This window comes from Mirounga leonina, unplaced genomic scaffold (assembly GCF_011800145.1).
Source record: "Mirounga leonina isolate KUSES-001 unplaced genomic scaffold, KU_Mleo_1.0 Mir_125, whole genome shotgun sequence".
Classification (NCBI taxonomy): domain Eukaryota; kingdom Metazoa; phylum Chordata; class Mammalia; order Carnivora; family Phocidae; genus Mirounga; species Mirounga leonina.
The window spans coordinates 14,124,844-14,146,883 of record NW_023270305.1 but is presented as its reverse complement, the minus strand read 5'-3'; the positions used below and the strand labels follow the sequence as shown (position 1 = coordinate 14,146,883).

Below are 22,040 nucleotides of genomic sequence, written 5' to 3'. Positions count from 1 at the left end.
CTAGATCAAGGGCAACTCAGTCTTTAAAGAGGGACTGCTCCAGCATGGAGAGTCAAATAAGTATTTGGATGTGTTTTGTTGACTAGTGAACGCGATGCAAACATTTCTTTTTTTTTTTTTTTAAAGATTTTATTTATTTATTTTGACAGAGAGAGACACAGCGAGAGAGGGAACACAAGCAGGGGGAGTGGGAGAGAGAGAAGCAGGCTTCCCGCGGAGCAGGGAGCCCGACGTGGGACTCGATCCCAGGACCCTGGGATCATGACCTGAGCCGAAGGCAGACGCTTAACGACTGAGCCACCCAGGCGCCCCGCGATGCAAACATTTCTACATTCACTGAAGCAGCTGAAAAAGGCAGCAGTGGTTCAGCTAGATCTGTCTCTCATGGAAGTGCTGAACCAGTTCTTTTTCTTTGCACATTAAAATGATCTTCTATCCTTTATTCACAATCTCCCAAAGTACAAGAGAAAAAAAATCACTAGCTCGGTGGTTTCTCTCTTGCTCTGAGTAACTTCCTTCACCATCAGGGATCTGTCAGCTGCTTATGGGCCCTCTGCAAAGCCAGCACTTAAGCACCACCATGTCTTCGGACTTGAGAAGCTCTCCAAAAGAAGGACCTGAGCATTTCATCAAGTGAGATGACACATGCATGGTGCTTAGAACCATGCCTGGCACTCCAGTCCGTATCTTTCGTGGCCTGAGGGGTCCCACCGTGCCTTGCATGTAGAGAGGCTCTCTGCTTGGTATTTAATGTTTTGCTGTCATCATCTTAAAATTCTTCATAATTTTTGAACAAGGAGTACCACATTTTTATTAGCTACACTTGCCTGATCGAGGGTGATCCGGCTCTTACAGGTTTACACTGAGCTTCACCAACTCAGCCAGCTCACACTGGGGGGCTCGGGACACCGACTCTTTCTGACAATTCCCTTCCAGGCCTCTAGAGCACTGACGACTGCTCCAGTCTCTTTTGCAGTTGCCCCCGCCCCTTTCTATCAAATGCCTCTTTTCTCTGAAAAAACAAAACCCAAACCAAAAAACCCCCTAGCTTTTCTGCAGGGCATCCGATTGATGTGTGATCAGTTCCCTGGGGCTACCCTTTCTGTCCCTGTGGCTGCAGACAGCTCTCAAGCCTTCTCTTGACCTGTAATTTACAGCCTGTGGAGCTCATCCTGCAGCTGACTGGTTTTCTCTAAATTGTATATTTGCAATTAATTGCACTCCCAAACTTCCTTTCACTTTCCACTCCCGCCTTCTGTGTCCACAGCCTCTCCCACACCATCTGGGGGGGCCTGGTCCCACGTCTGACCTTGCAATGCTCTTACTCTAAAGCATTACCCTATCTAAAACTCACATTTCATTCTTTGAATTTTCTGCAGAGGAAGCAGGCAACCTTCAATCCACAATATATTTTGGGAAAAGGACATTTTCCCCACACTTACCCTGGCTGCCATGTACAGGCATATTAAGAGGCAAAATAGGGGCGCCTGGGTGGCTCAGTCATTAAGCATCTGCATTAGGCTCAGGTCATGATCCCAGGGTCCTGGGATCGAGCCCCGCATCGGGCTCCCCGCTCGGCGGGAAACCTGCTTCTCCCTCTCCCACTCCCCCTGCTTGTGTTCCTTCTCTCGCTATCTCTCTCTGTCAAATAAATAAATAAATAAAATCTTAAAAAAAAAAAAAGGCAAAATAGTATAAGGACAAGAATCGGACTTTAAGGCAGGCAGATCCAGGTTTAAATCCTAGTCCCATCACTTACTTGTAAGAACTTGGGCAAGTTGTTTATCTCTGAGCTCCATTTCCTCATTTGTAAAATGAAGATAATATATATCCATGGGGTTACTCTAATTAGATGAGAAAATGTATGTAAAACACTTAGCACAGTGCCTGCACATCGTAGGAGCCTAATAAGTAGTGTTTATGGCCAGTAAGTATATAATTTGTAGGTAGCTTTAATACATACACTACGTGCCCTCTTGGACACGTATCAGATGCTCCAGAAGAAGCAAGAAATGTGGTTGGCAAACAGGACAAGAAAAAAGTTCGTTTGTAATAGAGATGATTTCGAAGTACTGTGAGAGTACAAGGCATCAAAAGTAACATTCCTCTTGGGGCGCCTGGGTGGCTCAGTCAGTCTGTCTTCGGCTCAGGTCATGATCCTGGGGTCCTGGTCGTGATCCTGGGGTCCTGGGCGGGCTTCCTGCTCAGCGGGGAGTCTGCTTTTCCCTCTCCCTCCGTTTGCCCCTCCCGCTGCTCATGCTCTCTCTCAAATAAATAAATAAAATCTTAAAAAAAAAAAAAAAGTATTTTTTTTGGTGGCAGCATCTAGTGCAAAAGGCCAGAGGAAGGGAAGGATATACTGGGTAGGCAGGCTAAGAGCTGGAAGGTGAGCATGATAGTGTGGGCAAAGTTGGGGGCACAGCTGGAGGACAGACAGTAGACCTGTTTGGTTTGGGCCGAGGCAGGTCTAGTTAGGACCAGACTGTGAGGACCCTGCTGAGCCTGGATTCCATCGGGTCAGCAAAGTTTAGCAACTTGTGTCCTGAGGAGGCGGTGGTCCTGAGGGCGCTGAGGGAGTGCGGGGTTTATAGGAGGATGCTGCCACACCCCCAGCCCTGGACAGGTCTGTAGTCACGGCAGGCTGCAGGGCAGGGGAAGAAGATGAAGTCTGACTGCCGATACTCTGACCATGGAGTGCCCGCTGCAGTGTCACGGCCCTGAATTTGGGGCTGGGGATGGAAGGGACAAACGTGAAAGCTGTTTCCCGGGAGAAGCGGTAACAGGCAGGTTTGATGCTAGAAGGGGAGGTGATGTAAATGATGAGGGAGGTTTCATGCTTGTGTGGCTGAAAAAACAGTATGAGGAGAGGGAAGGGAGTTTTTGTTCGTCTTAAGACAGAGCCCACTGAGGGACATCCAAGTGGAGATGAACATCACTAATGATAACCAACACCCCCTGAGCACGTGCTCTGTGCCCCTTTAACTCTAACAGTGACCCTGTGAAAGAGGTACATTACTGTCCCCATTGCTCCGATGAGGAAACTGAGGGTTGATCCTTGTATCTATTAGGCTGGGAGGGACCCCTCTTCCCATCCACTCAAGAGCGGTAGGGAATCGAGAAAGGAGGAGATGATCAGAGGGTCCCCGGACCCTTGGTCCCAGACCCCTTAGCAAAACAGGAAATGGAGTCAAATTCCCAGGGGCAAGGTTTGGAAAAACTAGAGGAGTGTGGCGCTGAGCCAACACTCCTACGGGAGTTGCATGCAGAATCAACTAGAGAGGGCTAGAATCAACATGCCATCGTGAGGGGCCAGGGAAGCCGGCGGCAGGGGCAGGGGAAGCAGCCCGGGAGAGCTGAGGGAGTGGGGAGCCCGGGGGGGTGGGGCAGGGCTGGCCCACAAAAGGGTCCGGGCAGAGATCCAGCACAGCAATAAAGGGGGAGGCATCTCAGGGCTGGCCCAGGGTTTGGTTGGGGCTTAGGGTGACATTTGCATTTTTATGCTTGTTAGCAGTGTGTGGAGGCAGGCTCTCCGGTGAGAGAAGCCCGAACTCTGGAGCCTGGCAGACCTGGATCCGACTTCTGGCTGTATCGCTGAGTCCTGTGGTCTTGGGCGAGCGAGCTCCAGCTTGAGAGGATGGGGGTGCCATTCCTGGAATGTGGGATCCCTGGGAGGGGAGCAGGGTTGTGGTGGACGGCTGCATCTGGGGGAGGCACACAGGGGTGCCCAGGCTGTAGCTATGACCGTGGGAGTCATCGTTAACAGGTCACCCAGGGGGACAAGGTGAGTCGGAGGAGGTGATGTGGGATAGGGCTCTGAGAGGCGGCACGTGGGAGAGGATTAAGATGGAGATAAGACCAGGAAGAACACTGGGAAGAAGAGCCAAGAAGAGCCAAGGTCTAGGAGTTAGACCAGTCTGGCACGGGGTTATGGAAGCCGAGCAAACCCTCCTACCAAGGCACGAAACTCCCTGGCTCAACGGCTTCAAGAAGAGGGGAACTACCCTAGAGGTTAAGTTGCCTGCCCCCCCCAGAGGCCTAAGCGCCCCCTCCCCAGGAGTGAACAAACCAGGGCAGTTTGGGGGTCTCAGGGACAGTGAACAAACGCATCTGCTCCTGAAGCCCTGACATCAGCTCAAAAGGTAGACTCCGGGCACACACACCGCCCCCAGCAGCAGCACTGCAGAGAAGGCAGAGAAAGGTCTGAGACTCCACGCCAAATCCTCCCCTCCCCTCCTCCCGTCAGCCCAACGGCCCTGGGCCCTGCTGCTCTGCTGCTTGGAGCAGCTGGGTCACACCCAGGTCAGGAGGCTGGCAAGAGCTCTCCTCCTCCTTCCCTTCTGTCTCAGATTCCTAAGTACAAAGGGGTGCTAGCCGATTCTCTTGGGGGGCTGCTCGCTTGGCGGTGCTGGCGGCAGAACCTCTAATTTCAGAGGACCCCGCAGGGAAGGATGATTGTTCCTGAGCTCTGGGGTTCTCATCCCTGGAGGCGCCCAAGGCTGCAGAGAGTCACCCCTACTCCAGGGGCTTTGGATGAAACTACACCCAGAGAGAATCTCCTGGAGGGCTGCGCCCCAGCCCAAGGACCTGGTCCCTCTCTCCCTCGATGCACGGAGTGCTCCAGGAGTGGGTCAGCTGCACAGCAGAGTCCTCCTCTCATCAACCACGACCACCACGTGGGACAGCGGTTTGCCTACCTTGGTGTCTTAGAGCTGGGCCAAGACTGGGGGCTAGATATTTTTACTCCAAATCCCATTCTCTTCTGTAATGCTAAGAACACATCTGATACCTATGAAATAGTAACTAAGCCCAGAACCTCAGAGCCTGGGGTGATCTCGCCCCGCTTCAGGGCTCCTAGAGGGAATACTTAAAATAGACAACTGATAAGGAAGTATATACATCAGCCCTAACATTCTCTCGCTTCTGGAACGAGGAATACATGAATACCAACTGGAGGGGGAATGTTAAAGCATGCGTGATACAATGCACATTTTCACGGTTAAGACATTTCCTTTAAACCCTGGAATGAATTGTGTTAATTCCCAGGCATGGCAGATGGGCGCGTTGCAGGGACTGAGAAGCAGCTTGCTCCGGAGCAAGTGACATCACTGACACTGAAAACAGCAGGTCGCTGTGGCAGTTAACCCCCGGGGCTGCACGCACTTTCAGGAGAGGGGTTCACACTGACGGATGGCCTACTATGTGCAGTGTTCATTTTTTTTTAAAGATTTTATTTATTTTTATTTGACAGAGAGAGACACAGCGAGAGAGGGAACACAAGCAGGGGCAGTGGGAGAGGGAGAAGCAGGCTTCCCACCGAGCAGGGAGCCTGATGTGGGGCTCGATCCCAGGACCCTGGGATCATGACCTGAGCCGAAGGCAGACGCTTAATGACTGAGTCGCCCGGGCATCCCTACGTGCAGTATTCTTAACATTGCTTATCCTGTGTGATCCTCAAAATGAGTCTGTCTGTGATTGAGAGCAAGGATTCAAACAGATATATGTGTCCATAGCAGCATTATTCTAACAGCCAAAAGGTGGAAGCAACCCAAGGGTCCGGTGATGCACAGATAGATAAACACATTGTGGTATATATGAATGTTATCCAGCCTTAAAAATGAAGGAAATTCTGAGCCATGTTATAATGTAGTTGAAACTTTGAGAACATTATGCTCAATGAAATAAGCCAGTCACAAATGAACAAATACTGTAAGAATCCACATAGATGAGGTACCTAGGGTAGTCAAGTTCACAGTGACAAAAAGTGGAATGGTGGCTGCCTGGGGCTGGGGGCGGGAATGGGGAAGTCATATTTAATGGGTACTGAGTTTCAGCTAGTTAAGATAAAAAAATTCTGGAGATGGGGCGCCTGGGTGGCTCAGTCGTTAAGCATCTGCCTTCGGCTCAGGTCATGGTCCCAGGGTCCTGGGATCGAGCCCCGCGCATCGGGCTCCCTGCTCAGCGGGAAGCCTGCTTCTCCCTCTCCCACTCCCCCTGCTTGTGTTCTCTTTCTCACTGTGTCTCTCTCTGTGAAATAAATAAACAAAATCTTTAAAAAAAAAATTCTGGAGATGGATTTTTTTTTAAAGATTTTATTTGAGAGAGAGAGAGAGAGAAGCACACTTCTGGCTGAGTACAGAGCCTGACGCAGGACTCAATCCTAGGACCCCAGGATCATGACCTGAGCTGAAGGCAGACGCTTAACCGACTGAGTCACCCAGGCGCCCGCCCCTGGAGATGAATTACTGCAGCGACATTGTGTATGTACTTAATGTCACTGACCTGTACACTTAAAAATGGCTAAAATGGTAAATGTTATGTTCTATTTTAGCACATTAAATTTTTTAAAAAAATGATTCTATAGGGTAGAGGTTACTCTTCTCCTTTGATAGATAAGAAAATGGACTCAGAGGAAATCGCACAGCCAGACTGAATGAGGGTCCATCTGCTTCTAGAGCCCCCACGTTTCCTTTATAGTATATGCTGCCCCTTCTAGAGCTCAGGATAGTCCTGGCCTGACTGAGGGGCTCCGTGTTTCCAAGATTCTTCTGTGACACAACGGAGAAAAGCCCAAGTGAAACTGGACCTAACTGCAGTTTAGAAACAGAGGGGTAGGTGTGGCTAGAGCTTGAATTACAGGGCTAAATCTGAGAATTGTGCCAACATCCAAAATTGTGAAATGAGGAGCTCCAGGCTTCTCTCTAACCCAGAATGATTATCTTCACTGCCGAGCATCCAATTTAAATTCATTGTGTTTAATACAAAGCCACAGCACAGAGCAGGCTATCTCCCGACATGCAGTTGCCATGGAGACTGGAGATGATCCTCAAAGGGAGTTATGTGGCGGAGAGAAAGTGGCTGCCAGCTTCTAAGAAGCCAAGGGGCCTGGGGAAACCATTCTAAAATAGAGCCACACAGAGGGGCCCTTTGTCATCCTCCTCCTTAGCAAAGCCCCTTCTAATCCCAAAGCGGGAAAGTTAACAGGCAAGCAGGGCACAACCGTCTTTATTAAAAGCCCAGGCTGCCCACAGATGCCAGAGAAGAGGGATTTATCAACCATCCAGAAATACACCACATGTAACCCAACTTGCTCTCCTGCCCCGGTCTACCCTGACATCGGCGAGTCCGCGTGTTTGTCCCAAAGCTAAGTGATAACAATATCATCAACAAAACTGCCGAGGGAGGTGGCCCTGGGGCCTCCCTGGATACAAGGCGCCCAGGAATGGGGCTGGAGTCAAGGCTGGGAGGCAGGCAGACCTGTCCCTGCACTGATTAAAATGGCAAGTATTTCACTTTCTGAGACTCAGTTTCCCCACCTGGAAAAAGAAAAGATAATAAGATAATAAGACCTGTCCAAGGGGGGCTTTAAAGATCAAAATAAGTGAATAATGGATATACAGGTGCTCTGACAAATGGGCCTGGACAGCTCCCTACACCACTCTCATAGGAGGCAGGGGACAGAAGCTCATCTGCAGGTCCTGTGCAGAGCCACTGAGCCACCAGGAGCCACCTGGGGGCTGGGGATCCCAGAGCCCATCAGAGGCTCAATATGCTCCATTCTGAACCCTGTATTTTCCACACAGCAGGAAAAATATACTCTTTGATGGGCCACTATGTCTAGGGCGTAGAGATTCGGAGCTAGCGTGCTCTCCCAAACATGAGTTCTAGAGTATCTTAAGCCTGGCAAGTGACTCAGGGCACTGACCCAGAAGAGAAATCACAGCCACAGCCCAAGCCTGGTGGTAACAAGGGATACCAAAGAGAATGGAAACCTGACAGAGGAACCAGGAGAGGGTGGCAATGGCTCAGTGGTTAGAATTCCAGTCCACAAAACCTTTATCTTCCTCTAGGTCCCTCAACATGCCCCAGCCTACCCCTATTCGCCACTGACTAGTCGTAAGGCAGAGAGGGGGCAGGATGGACTCTTCCCCATGACGTCCTCACAGTTCACTGTTCAGTAAGATACACATCACGTGAAGACAGTACGTCCACATCAGTGTGTAGCCCAGCTTCATGGAAGACAACATCCTCGAGGCCCTCCCCTCGACCCCTAACAAAGTTTCTTTTAACACATACACACGCGCGCACACACACACACACACACTCGTATCTCCCCCCCCGCCCCCGCTCCAAATAACTTGAGAAAATTTTAAAGAAAAGTTTTAACTTTTAGCTAGCAGAAAGGGACCATGCTAAGGGCAGAGAATATTTATCAAGAATTTGGTTAATGCACTCAGTTTACAGTTCTCTTAAGTTTTCAGCTCATAGCCTGTACTAAAAAAAGTTTGCTCCCAAAGACAAAATAGCCAAAACAAATTTGAAAAACAACAGGGGGACCTGGGTGGCTCATTTGGTTGAACGTCTGACTCTTGATTTCGGCTCAGGTCCTGATCTCAGGGTTGTGAGTCGGCTTGAGATGTTCTCTCTCCTCTCCCTTTGCCCCTCCCCACCGCTTGCCCCCCGGCCCCGGCCAAATAAATAAATAAAATCTTTTAAAAAAAAGATTAACAAAGCTGGAGGACTTACACTACCTGCTTTCAAGTCTTACTGTAAAGGTATACATCTACCATATGACCTAGACATTCCATTCTTAGGTAATTATGTAAGGGGAATAAGCATACATCTGCACAAATACTTGTACCTAAATGTTCCTAGTAGCTTTATCTACAATAACCAAAAACTTAATAATGCTGAGTGGAAGAAACTGGGCCAAAAAAGGAATACATACGGGATTATTCCATTTATATAAAAATGTTGGAAAATGCAAACTAATCTAGTGTACCAGAAAACAGATCAGTGGTTATCAGGGGCAGAGAAGGATGACAAGGGACACAAAAAAACTTTTGGGGGTGATGAATATGTTTATTATATTAATGGTGATGGCTTCACAGTATATATATATTTCAAAATGGATCAAACTGTACACTTTAAGATTTTATCTTTTTAAGTAATGTCTACACACAACGTGAGCCTCGAACTCACATCCTTGAGATCAAGAGTCGCATGCTCCACCAACTGAGCCAGTCAGGTGCCCCTCAAGATATATGCTTTAAAAATGCGTGACTTATTGTATGTCAATTATACCTTAATCAATTTGTTGAGAAAAAAAAAATACACGGATTAAAACAAAAAAAGGGTGGTTTCCTAGGTTGCCTAATCATGACCTTCTTCATTCTATTCATACTCCTCCCCAAAATAAAGTTCACCAACATATATTGTTTAATTTTTTAAAAAGATTTTATTTATTTGAGAGAGAGAGAGTCAGAGAGAGAAGGAGCAGGGCGAGGGAGTGGGAGAGGGAGAAGCAGACTCCCTGTTGAGCAGGAGCTGGATGTGGGGCTTGATTCCAGGACCCCAGGATCATGACCTGAACAAAAGGCAGACGCTTAACTGACTGAGCCACGCAGGCGCCCCTAATTTTATTTCTAAATATTAACTGAGAATACTGTGGCGAGTTCCAATCTAAACACGAAAGTTATTTATGGATCGGGGTTGGATTCATTAATCTTTAGTGGTACTTCCAGCTCTAAAATTGTGTGTGTGATTGAGCATGTGCGAGAATGTGAAAGTGTATGAACATGTGTGTGTGAGTATGAGAGAGAAAAACTGATCAGTGAGAAAGTTCTTATTATAGTTGCCCCATAGTTTTGGTTTTTTTTTTTTTTAAAGATTTTTATTTATTTACTTGACAGAGAGAGAGACAGCGAGAGCAGGAACACAAGCAGGGGGAGTGGGAGGGGGAGAAGCAGGCTCCCCGCCGAGCAGGGAGCCCGATGCGGGACTCAATCCCAGGACCCTGGGATCATGACCTGAGCCGAAGGCAGACGCTTAACGACTGAGCCACCCAGGCGCCCTATAGTTGGCCCATAGTTTTGAATTCGTATAGTCACTAAGGATCATTATAGCTCCTAATTTTTTTTTTTTAAGATTTTATTTATTTATTTGAGAGAGAGAATGAGAGAGAGAACACATGAGAGGGGATAGGGTCAGAGGATGAAGCAGACTCCCTGCCGAGCAGAGAGCCCGATGCGGGACTCGATCCCGGGACTCCAGGATCATGACCTGAGCCGAAGGCAGTCGCTTAACCAACTGAGCCACCCAGGCGCCCGAAGCAGGACATCTTTAAATAGCTCCTGATGCCTGCAGAGTTTATGACTGGCTATTTCTGCTTTTAAGAGAAAGAGAGAAGAGAGAAAATTATCTAGAATTCGTCACCATTACTATTAGACTCCATTTGAAATCTAAAACACACATAGTCGACCTAACAGTAGGAACAGAATCAAACTTTTTAGTTCCTATTTGATGCCTAACAGTTTAATATGTAGGCTCATGAGGAAACTGTGCAAATGTATTTTCCAGGGGTTGGTAGCACGATCAAGTGATTGGTTGATTGATTTAATGGACCCTCATATCGTGCTATTTTAAGTTCTTTACAGATAGTAACTTGATTAACACACATAAAATACTCTTATAATCTCCATTTCCCAGAGAAGAGATTGAGAGACAGAGAGAGATTAATTTGTTCAAATCACACAGTCAATATGGAGCTAAAATTCAGATTCTAATGGTATACTCCAGTCTGTGCTCATCACCACCACACTGTGCTGACATTCATGTGTTTCTTGAACATCTACTCTATGTTTCAAGCTATGTGGGTCTGTGGTGGGTCATGAGTTAAATATAAATTGTGGTCTCTGCCCCACAAATACTCTTCAATTTAGCTGAAAGACAAACTACACAGGAAACAATTTGAAAGCCCCAAGAAGACAAATTATTTCAGCTGGGGAGGAGAAAGCGGGATTCTGGATCTGAATTAGCTGGAGGGAGAACATGATGTGGGCTTGGTAGGCCTTGAAGGGTTCCTCGGATGGTGGGAAGGGATAGCAGCGGGGAGCGTGGGACATTCACCGGGAGAGAAAACCCTCTTGCTGATACATGTGCATGTGTTGGGAATGAGGACTGGAGGGAGAGGCAAGGTCAGATGGGGAGCTGCCCAGGGTGAAGATCCAGAAATCCCAACTTGACATCTTAGACAACGGGGAGTCGCGGCAGGTTCTCAAGCAGGAGCACGACACGAGGCGCAGAGAGCTGTGAAGTGAAGGGTGGCCAAGGTGATTTTTAATTTAAAATATGTAAATATGAAGCCTTCAAAAGATTTAAGTAGTTGAAGCAAAACTGGTGGAGTGGAGATGGGCCAGGGCAAAATGTCTATAGGATGGCCATGGTTCTGCTTGGGATCCCCCCAGCCCAATGGTAGGCAGATGACTCCCAGTGAACCCCGCCCCATACAGTCCCCTCCCAGGAGTATGGAAGGGCCCTGGGAATAAGATGGGGCACCATCACCCACGTGTTTTGTTATATGGCACAGTTGACTTTAAGAAAGGGAGATGATCTCAGTGGACCTGAGGCTCATCAGGTGAGCTCCTAAAGGGACAGGGTTCTTTCTGGCAAAAGAGATTCCAAGTCCGAGGGATTCAAAGTGAAAGAGTCTCTGTGGCTGGCTTTGACGATGGAGGGGGCACGTGGCGAGGAATGGCGGCAGCCACAAGGAGCTGAGATGGGCCCTCAGCTGATAGCCAGCAGGGAACGGGGACCTCAGCACTCGAGCGTCAAGCAACCGAATTCTGCCACAAGCACGTGAGCTTGGCGGAGGACTCTGAACTCCGCATGAGAAAGCAGCCCAGCCAACACGTTGACTGTATCCTTGTGAGACCCTGAGCAGAGAGCCCAGTCACACTGTGCCCAGACTTCTGACCTACAGAACTGGGAGCTAGCATGTGGGTATTGTCTGAATTTGTCCGGAAGCAGCAGAAGACGAATACAACCCTGCGCAGGTGCCGGGTCCCACTGGGAGAGGCAGAAGGGACGACCTCCAGGTGGCTTGGAAGGGGAAGCCACTTCATGAGGCACTCACGGAGATCTTCGTGGGACTGCAGGGATTCCGAAAGGGGAGCGGAGCCCAGCTGTGCGGATCCCCACTAGCACAGCCACACCGGAAGGGTGGCAGCTCCGCAGGAAGGACAGGCATGGTGTGGCAGCAGCTGGCCCCGGAAACAAGCCGGGAGGAGGGTGGATTCTGAGAGAATCTGTCAGGGTGGCCTGCTGGCAAAGCCAGGGACACAGAGGCAGCCTGGGCACTAGATGGGACAGTAGAACAATTTCATTGCAAAGTCGAAGTGGGTGGATCTAAGAGCCTGCAGAGAGAGCCAAGGGTGGGCCTAGGGTGGACGCGGGTCGTCACAGCCTGGGGACCGACACTGATCGTAGGCGTACTCTGTGCCGGGCACGGGGGGAAGCGTTTTTCACGCATCCTCATTTAATCCCTACAACACCCATTTGTAAAGGGCGAAAACTAAGAAGGATGTTACTCCTCCAAGGACGAGTGGTGTCTGCTAAAGCCACCATGGCAGGGAGGCAAAGAGCTCGCTCCACTGTCTGCCCAGTGCATGTCAGTTCTGGGATGACTTCATCTGGTCCAGGCAAGTGTAGAGCCATCGTGTCAAGGCACCCACCAAGAGGTCACAGGCTGTCTGAAAGGGCTGACTATCCTGCTCTGGGGTTTCAGCAGAGCCCCTGAGTGGCATGGTGAAAAGACCCTCAGACTGAGAAACCTGCATTCTGGTCCAAATAACGCTGGGACTTGGGGCAACTCATTCATTTTCCATCAGTGGGAGGGTGGAACTCGATTTCTAAAGTCCCTTCCAGCTTTTTACAGGAATGAAGACACAAGTGAACTTGGGAACATTAATAAGCAAGACCATAGGGGCGTCCGGGTGGCTCAGTTGGTTAAGCATCCGGCTCCTGGTCTCGGCTCAGGTCATGATCTCAGACCTGATCTCCATGCTGGGCATGGAGCCTACTTAAAAAAAAAAAAAAAAAAAAAGCAAGACCCTATGAGTCTGGGTCCTGATAAGCAGGAAGTGTTATTGCAGAGCTAAAAGACTGGAAAGACATTTTGGCCAGAACCGAACAGAAACAGGGTACTGAGTCAAGAAAGGAAGGAAAAAAAAAAAAAAAAGGAAGTGACCAGCATTTAAAGTTTTAATTCCAAAAGAGCAAATTTCAAAGGCAAAGTAGAAAAACAGTCTGCACAATGGATAAATGGGTTCCTCAGTAAGGATGTTGGCAGGCCGGACACCACAGGGAATTTATTTATGTCCTAGCCTGTCCAATCTCAGGACTCTGCCAGACAGGGCCCAGGCCTCTGCAGTGAGAGAAGGCAAGGGAGGGTCAGGACCCTCCACTGGGGGCGGGATGTCACAGACTGTCCAAACCTATTGGCCAAGCACTCTTCTTGGATTTGGCTTCCCTTGTAGGGAAGAATAGATGTCCTGCTGATGCTGATTTTGAGTTAATGGGAGCATGTCTCTGTGACAGATGGTCCTGGCACAAACGAGAGGGAATCTCTGGACCCTCAAAGAAGAGGGACAGACCCAGCCGGACTTCCGTTTGGTGACACCTCTACCATGGCCAACTTCTCACTCCCTGATGATGTCGGTGGGATACAGACAGGAGGGGAGAACACAGGGCCAGGGAAATCTAACAAGTCAGGGGTTCTTGGACCCAGGCTGGGATTTGGGAGCCCACTGACCGGACCCAGGCATGTGAATAGAAGGAGAGAAGCAAATAAATAAGACTGGCAAGGGCAAGGCAAAGCAGGCCTGAGCTTTCAAAGGGGATTCAGATGTCAGCCTGACACATAAGGTGAGGGTCAGACCTGCAGGAGTCACAGCCAGGACAACGTGCTTTTCAAGAGTGGAACTTTTCAAGTTCCTTATTAATCCCCCTGCCAATGTTAGAATCATCAGGGATGCTTTAAAAAAAAAAATACTGATGGAGGGGCACCTGGGTGGCTCAGTCGGTTGGGTGGCCGGCTCTTGGTTTTAGCTCAGGTCATGATCTCAGGGTTGTGGGATCGACCCCGTCAGGCTCCGTGCTCAGCAGGGTTATCTGCTTGGGATTCTCTCTCTCCCTCAGCCCCTCCCCCTGCTTGCACCCTCTCTCTCTAAAATAAATAAATAAATCTTAAAAAAAAATACTGATGGGGGAAGAGACAGACCTAGAGATACAGATTTCACCGATGTGGCATGGGCCCTGGATACTGGTGTCTTAAAAAAATTCCCCAAGTCGTTCTTTTTTTTTTAAGATCTTATTTATTTATTTGAGAGAGAGAGTAGGGGGAGGGGCAGTGGGAGAGGGAGAAGCAGACTCCCCACTCAGCAGAAAGCCCGATTCGGGGCTCGATCCCAGGACACTGGGATCATGATCTGAGCCGAGAAGGCAGACGCTTACACAACTGAGCCACCCAGGCGCCTCTCCCCAAGTTGTTCTAATGTAATTTGTTTCCAAGGGTTGAAAACCACTGGCCGAGACGGTGGTTCTTAATATATTTTTGGAGGAGCGGGAGGCAGAAAAGGCATCTAGGAAGCTTTTCCCCATTGCCCATGCCTGCCCCCTCTATCAACATCTTAGTGAAGGGGCTGTGCGTATAGGTTAAAAAGCCTGATTCTGATCTTCCCAGAGCGCAGCGGAGGGCCATTGGTGGGGTGGAGCTCCAGAGCTTGCATTAACATTCTTTATTAGGTAACATTAGCTCCACACAAGAGAATACATATAACTCATAAGTACGTTAAGCAGAATAATAATAAAAGACCTCATGACCCAACTGAAATCCCGGACCTTTATAAACACAGTTGGTGTTACTTGGTCTCCCTCCTCCCTCCCGCCCCCTGCCTCCCCGCGGGAGATAACCTCCTTCTTCAATGGGGTCTGCATTATTAACAAGCAGGTGGTCTTGGCGCTTTGCTTCCAAGAAACCCAGGTTCTGGGCCTGGGGAGGGCAGGGCCTGCAGGTTGGGAGGGTGTGAGGAGGCGGGGAGGAGGATCAAGGGCCCGGCTGTGAGCACGGGATGCAGAGCCCGGGGAGCCAGGCAGAGCCTGCCACAGCCTCTGAAAGCAGGCAAAGCGTTTGTTAAAGTGCTAGAGAAATCCCTTTAGACCCAGTACAATGGAGACCCAGATGCTCTCGGAAAAGCCAGGCTTTCAACTGTTTTGTTTTCCCAGCCCTGACTGCGGCTGCCAAATTGACAGGCACGCAATAGCTCAGGGGGTGCAGAGTTCGAGGCCCCGCAGATCTGTCAGATAAGAACAAAAAGATGCAGCTTGATCTCTCTTTCTCTCTAGGCTAATCACTCGGGTGAGCCTTTCCTTAGGATTATTATTCAATTATAAACCCAGATGCTTAAAGCGAATCAACTGCTACCTTCCTTAGAATGTACAAAGTAGGTCAGCGTTGGTCCACCAGGGTGCACAGCCTCTGAACGAGCGCCACAGGCCGTGTGAATAATTTAGTGGACACATCCCCCCGAGCGGCACTGCAATAGGAGCGCATTTTCTCTCCCCGGGAGATTGTCAGCACCCCGAGGAAAGAGGATGCCCAAGCGCCCAGCTGTAGGAGCACCAGAGGGAAGGGGAAATCGGGAGTGGAGGGGTGGGAGTACCAGGGCAGGAAAACAGCTCTTGGAAGGCCGGGAGACTGAGGCAGAACTTGGGGCAGGGTCTACGGATGGGATCCAGGGGAGACTGAGTCAGGGACTGCATGAGGAAACATGTCCAATCTGAGGGCTGGGGCACAAGGACATCAAGATCCAGTCTTGCTTAGGGGATAGATAGAATAAAGAGTGGGTTTAGGTAGCCAGGGGGGTGGCTTAGGATCTATGGGCCTTTAAACACTCCACAACTAGAGCCTGAGATGGAGTGGGGGGCCTTAAATCACACAGGGGCTTTTATGTGTTTTCCAGAGGCAGCTGCTCCCATGGATGAGAAACCTGGAAAAGATCAAGAGTTACTCACCACCTTGCACAAAGATGCACGTGCTGAGGTTTTCATTGGCTATAAAGAGCTAAAGGCTCTCAGGGGAAAAGCTGTCACTCCTGGCTAATGAGGTCCCGGCAGATGACAATGTGAAAAATAAGACAAAGAAGGCCAGCCTGCCCTCTGAGAGGTGGATAGAGAGCGTGGTGACAGCATGGCATCCGACCTTGGACTACAGGTCTCCCAGGCGGGAACAGGAGCCAGAAAGCTACAATTTGGGGTGCCAGGCCTGAGCATACTACAGCAGGGACCCCAGGGATAATCAGAGTTATGCTGATAGTAAATACTATGGCCTCTCTTACATTATTGCTGGGAGTAGACCTTGTGACAGCCAGTCTGGAAAATAATTTGGTGGTACCTCCTAAAGCTGAGCACATGTGTACCCTGTGACCCAGCAATTCCACTCCCAGGAATGTGCCCCACAGAAATGTGTGCACAGATTTGCTGAAAGAAGTATACGAACATTCATAGCAACAGTATGACTGGCAACCACCCAAACACCCATTGATAAGTACTGTGTGGTACATCAGACTACAAAGCAGTAAAAGCGAATAAAATACAACATGAATTTCACAAAAATAATGTTGAGCTAAGGAAGCTGATGCAAAGGAACAAACCACTTAATTTCATTTATATAAAGTAAACAGTCAGAACCAATCTACGGTGAATATACTAAAAACCATTGACTTCTATACTTTAAGTGGGTGAATTGTATGGTGTGTGGATTATATCTCAATGAAGATGTTTGTTTGTTTGTTTGTTTGAAACTGTGGTATTAGAAGTCAGGATAGTGGTTATCCTTGGTAAGGAGTAGTGACTGGGAGGGGGCATAAGGAGGGACTCCGGTCTGGCAATGTCTAGCCTCTCGATTTGGGTGCTGGTTACAAGGGTGTGTTCAGTTGTAACAATTCTATATACTTACAACTTGTGCACTTCTTGGTATTTATGCTATGCTTCAATAAAAATAGAAACGACAATGACCACAAACCAAACAGGCTGGGCCTGGCCTGGCTCCAGTACATGGGGATGGGGAACTGGATATGCTCCCTCACTCCGGAAAGGTCCTGTCACTAGTGTACCCTGCAAGAGGACCCCGCAAAAGCTTATGGGGACGGGGCTCCCCATTTCATCAGTGAGGCATTACCCACAGGTCCTGGGGGAATTCTCAGAAGAGAAAGTGGGAAGGGTCTGCCTACAGCCTCTCTTCTCTGGGCTCCGCTAGGGTAGGCAGATTTGGCCCCAGATGCTGAAGTATCAGTCCTGGAAGCACCCTTGCCTCAGAACAGGCTAGGCCGCAGCTACTGTGACTCCTCGCAGCCCAGCCTTCCAGGGGTCTGGTCTGTTGCTCCTGGACTGGAAAGGGAGGATATCTTCAGGGAGACCTAAATAGCCAACTGCCTGAGATGGGCCAGCCCTAGAACTGTGACCGCAAGGCCAGCCTCTGCCTGCCCCAGCCAGGCTCCTCAGAGGCGGGTTTGGAGAGCCTTGTCAGCCACCGCCTAGCCAGGACACCTGAACCCCCAGGAAAATGGATCCTGGGGGGAGACACCTGAGCATGGGAGAAGGGCTCCCCGAGAACCCCAGGTAGAACAGAGGTGGGATTTTAGGGTGCAGGGCCATTGGGGATTTGAGGCTGTGGGCCAAAGTAGGACAGAGGACTGACTATAGCCCCTGGGCCAGTAGCTAGTAGATCCCTTTCTCCCAGGGAGTGTTAGAGGCCAAGGCCTTTGGAAGTCAGACAGCGTAAGGGGCAGCCTCCCGGGTCAGGAACTTGTAGTCCTTGAGATTCTGATTCAATTCTGCATTTAAAAAAATCTTCAGGGGTGCCTTGGTGGCTCAGTCAGTTGAGTGTCTGACTTCGGATCGAGCTCCACGTCAGGCTCCCTCCTTGGCAGGGAGTGTGCTTGTCCCTCTCCCTCTGCCTCTCCCCCAACTCGTGCTCTCTCTCTCTCAAATAAATAAAATCTTTAAAAAAAACCTTCATAGGTGACTCTGATGCATAGCTGGGTACAGAGACCCACACAGATTAAGCATCATTCACTGATTCACTCAACAAACATTTCCTGGGTAGCTACTCTGGTTCCTGGTCAGGGCCAGGCTCTGGGAAAGCAGAACAATACTGTCAGGCCTTAAGGAGTCCATAGTCTGCTGTTCACGGAGAGGTTGGCATGCGACAGATAATTACAATGCAGAGGAATGACAGCAATAACAGGTTCCGGAGCACAGAAGAGGGATAAAAGAACCCACATGTGACTCTTTCCTCCTAATTCATTTGTTTCACAGGCCTGAATTTTTGTATTCTGCATTCAGGAACATCCAGCAGCTCAGGCCCCGCTCAATAACTGTAAACAGTGTCCATGGCCATGCCCTCTGAAAGAGGCTCACCACATTTTTTTTCTAGCTGTTTTTAAAAATAATGAACAAGCTAGGAGAGATAATACAAGATCGCTCACTATGTCTGTTTCATAATTACTGCCATTAAAATCATCTAGAAGAGAAATATCTATTTGTCACCATCTTTGGGGAATTAATTTAGCTTATCACACATAAAGGAGTCCATCAGATCAATTCCTCATTCCTGTCACATACAGGCACAATAACAAACATCAGCAAATTCTCTTCTTCTAGGTCTGCGTTACATGCCATAGAAATATAAACATAAAATCAGTGTCCGGCCTCAGTACATAGGTAAGTGATGTGGTCAGTAAAACAGGCCCACATACCTCCTTTTCGGTAGTCATGGAGATCTAGGACATCTAGCCTGGAATTTCCTATGTCAGTTGCCACAGTGGCCCCAGGAGAGCACCCTTCTCCTTTGAGCAACACAGCAGGGGCATCCTGTTCACATGGGTCTAGTCTGGAGCAGCCCCACAAATGGAAGAAGCCAAAAGGAAGGCACCTTCAGCAAACAGGAGCATTACCTTGGTCCCGTGGTAGAAGTCGTCCACACATGTAGCGTTCATGAAGGTCTGATGGAAGTGGGTGCTGGTGTCAATGCCTCCAGGGATCACCAGCTTCCCAGTGGCATCGATCACCTTGGCCCCTCCAGGGATCATGAGCTCACGGCCCACCTGCTGGATGATGCCATTCTCGATGTAGACATCAGCCTCGTGGGTGCAATCATCGTTCACCACCTTGCCTCCCTTGATGAGAATCCTCACGCTGCCTGAATTGGCAAGCATGTTCCTACGGAAGGTGAGAGGGAGGCACTGGTCAAGGTCAGAGTCCCTTTTCACTGTGACTGAGGTCCCACTTCTTCCCACCAGAGGCCAACCTCCTTGGGCAGAGTAAGTGAGCAGGGAAGAGAAGGAAGTTTCTCCACAGCCTGAGAACATCGGTCCTACAACCGACTGGGGTCACAAGCCTCCCATTGACCTCCTAGTGGGACTTACTGGGAATCATGATACAGTGGCAGTAAGGATGAATCTGGGGCCCAAAGAAACATCAATGTTTACCTTCCCAAAATGCTGTGTAGGTTCAAAAGCATTTTCATACCTACTGTGTTGTTTTATTCTCGAAACCACCCGAGGAGTCACATTTTACCAACAAGAAAGCTGAAATTGCTAAGTAAGGAATCGATGGCTTCTAAGCAGCCAAGTCAAACCCAGATGCCTTGGATGACCAATGTCCCCATTATATGATATGGTCCCAAAGATATCAGGGGCTCCTGGGGCATGTCTCCGAGAGCCAAATTCTCTAAGCCTCCCCGTTGTTTAATTCATGTCATTCTTCAGATGGATTCTGCTTCAGCTCGCCCTCCCATCCTTCCTCAAGGCCACTACCACACCGAACTCCACAGCAGGCTGCACAGTTAATAAGCTCATCTGCAGAGCTTTGGAAAAGCACCTTCACTCAAGTTCCACCCCCAGAGATTCAGCTTTATTTGCTCCGGATTGGGTCCCCCAGAACCACTTTTTTTTTTTTTTTTTAAGATTTTATTTATTTATCTGACAGAGAGAGACAGCAAGAGAGGAACACAAGTAGGGGGAGCAGGAGAGGGAGAAGCAGGCTTCCCGCTGAGCAGGGAGCCCGATGTGGGGCTCTATCCCAAGACCCTGGGATCATGACCTGAGCCAAAGGCAGAAGCTTAACGACTGAGCCACCCAGGAGCCCCCGGAACCACTATTTTTAAAAGCTAGAGAACCTTACCATATGCTTAAAGAATGAATGCCAATCTCTTGCAGAAAGGAGAAGAGAAGGAAACATTCCCAACTCATTTTATGAAACCAGTATTACTCTGATACCAAAGCCAGACAAAGACAGCACCAAAAAAAGAAAATTATCGAGTAATATCCCTCATAAATATAGATACAGAAATTCTTAACAAAATATTAGCAAGTGGAATTCAGCAATATGTAAAAAGAATTCTACACCATGCAAATGGATTTATTCCAGGGATGCAATGTCAGGTTCAATATTTGAAAATTTAATCAATGTAATCCACCCTATTAACAGGCTAAAGAAGAATCACATAATCACATATCATTTGATGCAGAAAAAGCATTTGACAAAATTCAAACATCTATTCATGATAAAAGCTCTCAGAAAAGTAGGAATAAGTTAACTTATTAACCTCTGCCTCTCCCTCCGCTGGGTCTCTTTCTCTTTCTCAAATAAATAAAAATTAAAAAATATAATTTTGACAAAGAAGAATAAAGTGGGAGGAATTAGTCTACCGAACTTCAAAACTTATTACTTAGCTCCAGTAGTCAAAACTGGGTAGTATGGATGGAGACACAAAATCAGTGGAACAGAATAAAGATCCAGAAATAGCCCATATAAGTATGGTCAACTGATTTTTGACAAAGGTGCAAAAAAACCATTCAATGGAGGGAAGATAGTTTTTTCAGCAAATGATGTTGAGCAATTAGATATCCATAAGCAAAAAATAAACCTTGACTTAAATCTCAGATCTTATACAAAAATCAACTCAAAATGGATCATCCATTGAGTGGCCGCATTTGACCACTAACCATTCTCTTCCTCTTGGAGCTTCCTCTCCTTAGCATTAAATGTGGCCATGCAGGGGAGGGGAATAAGGACCACAGGGAGATCTTGGCCACTGTTTTGGAGAGGAGCAAGTCTTTGATAAGTGGTGGTTGAAGGCATGTTTGTGGAAACTTGTCAAGTCCTTTGTGAGTAAAGGGAGCTGTAAAATGGGCTGAGGACAGCATGCCTGAAGGAAGAGATCAATTTAAGACAGATCTAAGATTTTTTCAAACAGCTAGGAAAGAGTCAAAGGATTGATTAAAGATAAAAGAGGACAAGGAATTACTTGTAATGGAAGGTCTTGCAGCATGGAAGAATGATGGCCATTATTAATGGAAGCCAGGTCTCTGTCACAGACTTAGATGGTTTATTTTATTTGATCCTTCCAAAGGTATTATTATGCCCATCCACAGAGGAAACAGATTCAAGAAAGGTTAAGGTCAAGGCTTGTAGAAAGGAGATATGTGAAGATGCAGAAGAGGTGGGGATACACAGGAATCTGTGTTCTCTCTGCTCTGAATAGTGGGAGGTGGGGAGCTCCTGGGAGCAGCGAGGAGCAAGAGGATGTGAGCAGAGTGGGGGAGATGTGGAGGAGCCACTGTGGGGCCTGAGACTAAGTGGGCTGGACACAGGGGAAGGGGTAGGTGTTCAGACGGCTGCCGTGATGGAGCTAATCAGAATCCCGTCCAGGGAGCACCTTTGGGTTGGATCTGCAACTCTCCTGACCCTTAGGTATCTGAACAGAAATGATTTTTATTTAGACTTAGGAAAGATACAACAAAGTCTGACTAGGAGGAGGGAGACTTCACCATTGCAGGGTCTCCCCGGGCATGAGTGAAGCCCACCTTTCCACTTGGTAAATTGCTCATTCTTTAGGACCTAATCCAGTTGTCCCCCTTTATAAGTATAAGAAGCCTTCCCTGACTCTCTGCCACCTTTGCAGACTTCATGGCCCTGGAGTCTCTCCGCACCTCTGAACTAAGGTTCTCAAGGTCCAAAGCCTTATTAGTGATCATTGTTTCTGCTCCCTCTTCAGCCCCAGCCCCAAGTATAGGATACTCAAAACCAGTGAACAAATGAATGAATGGCCTCATCTACTTGTTGCATCCCAACAGGATCGAATGGCTAAAGCCAGTGAGTGGTAGGCTGTTCCATATTTGTTTTCTGGGATATCTGGCAAC

The 22,040-nt window shown here is 48.4% G+C and overlaps 1 protein-coding gene across 1 annotated transcript in view; it reads right to left on the bottom strand.

Annotated features, from left to right (window-relative positions):
* DPYSL5 (dihydropyrimidinase like 5) overlaps window positions 1-19,226 on the bottom strand; it is a 49,771-nt gene extending 30,545 nt beyond the window's left edge. The window contains exon 1 of the mRNA XM_035000458.1: window positions 18,792-19,226. Coding sequence (XP_034856349.1) covers window positions 18,792-19,205 — 414 coding nt within the window. The 5' untranslated portion in view covers window positions 19,206-19,226. The remainder of the gene's footprint in view (window positions 1-18,791) is intronic.
* Between the last annotated feature and the right edge of the window lie 2,814 nt (window positions 19,227-22,040).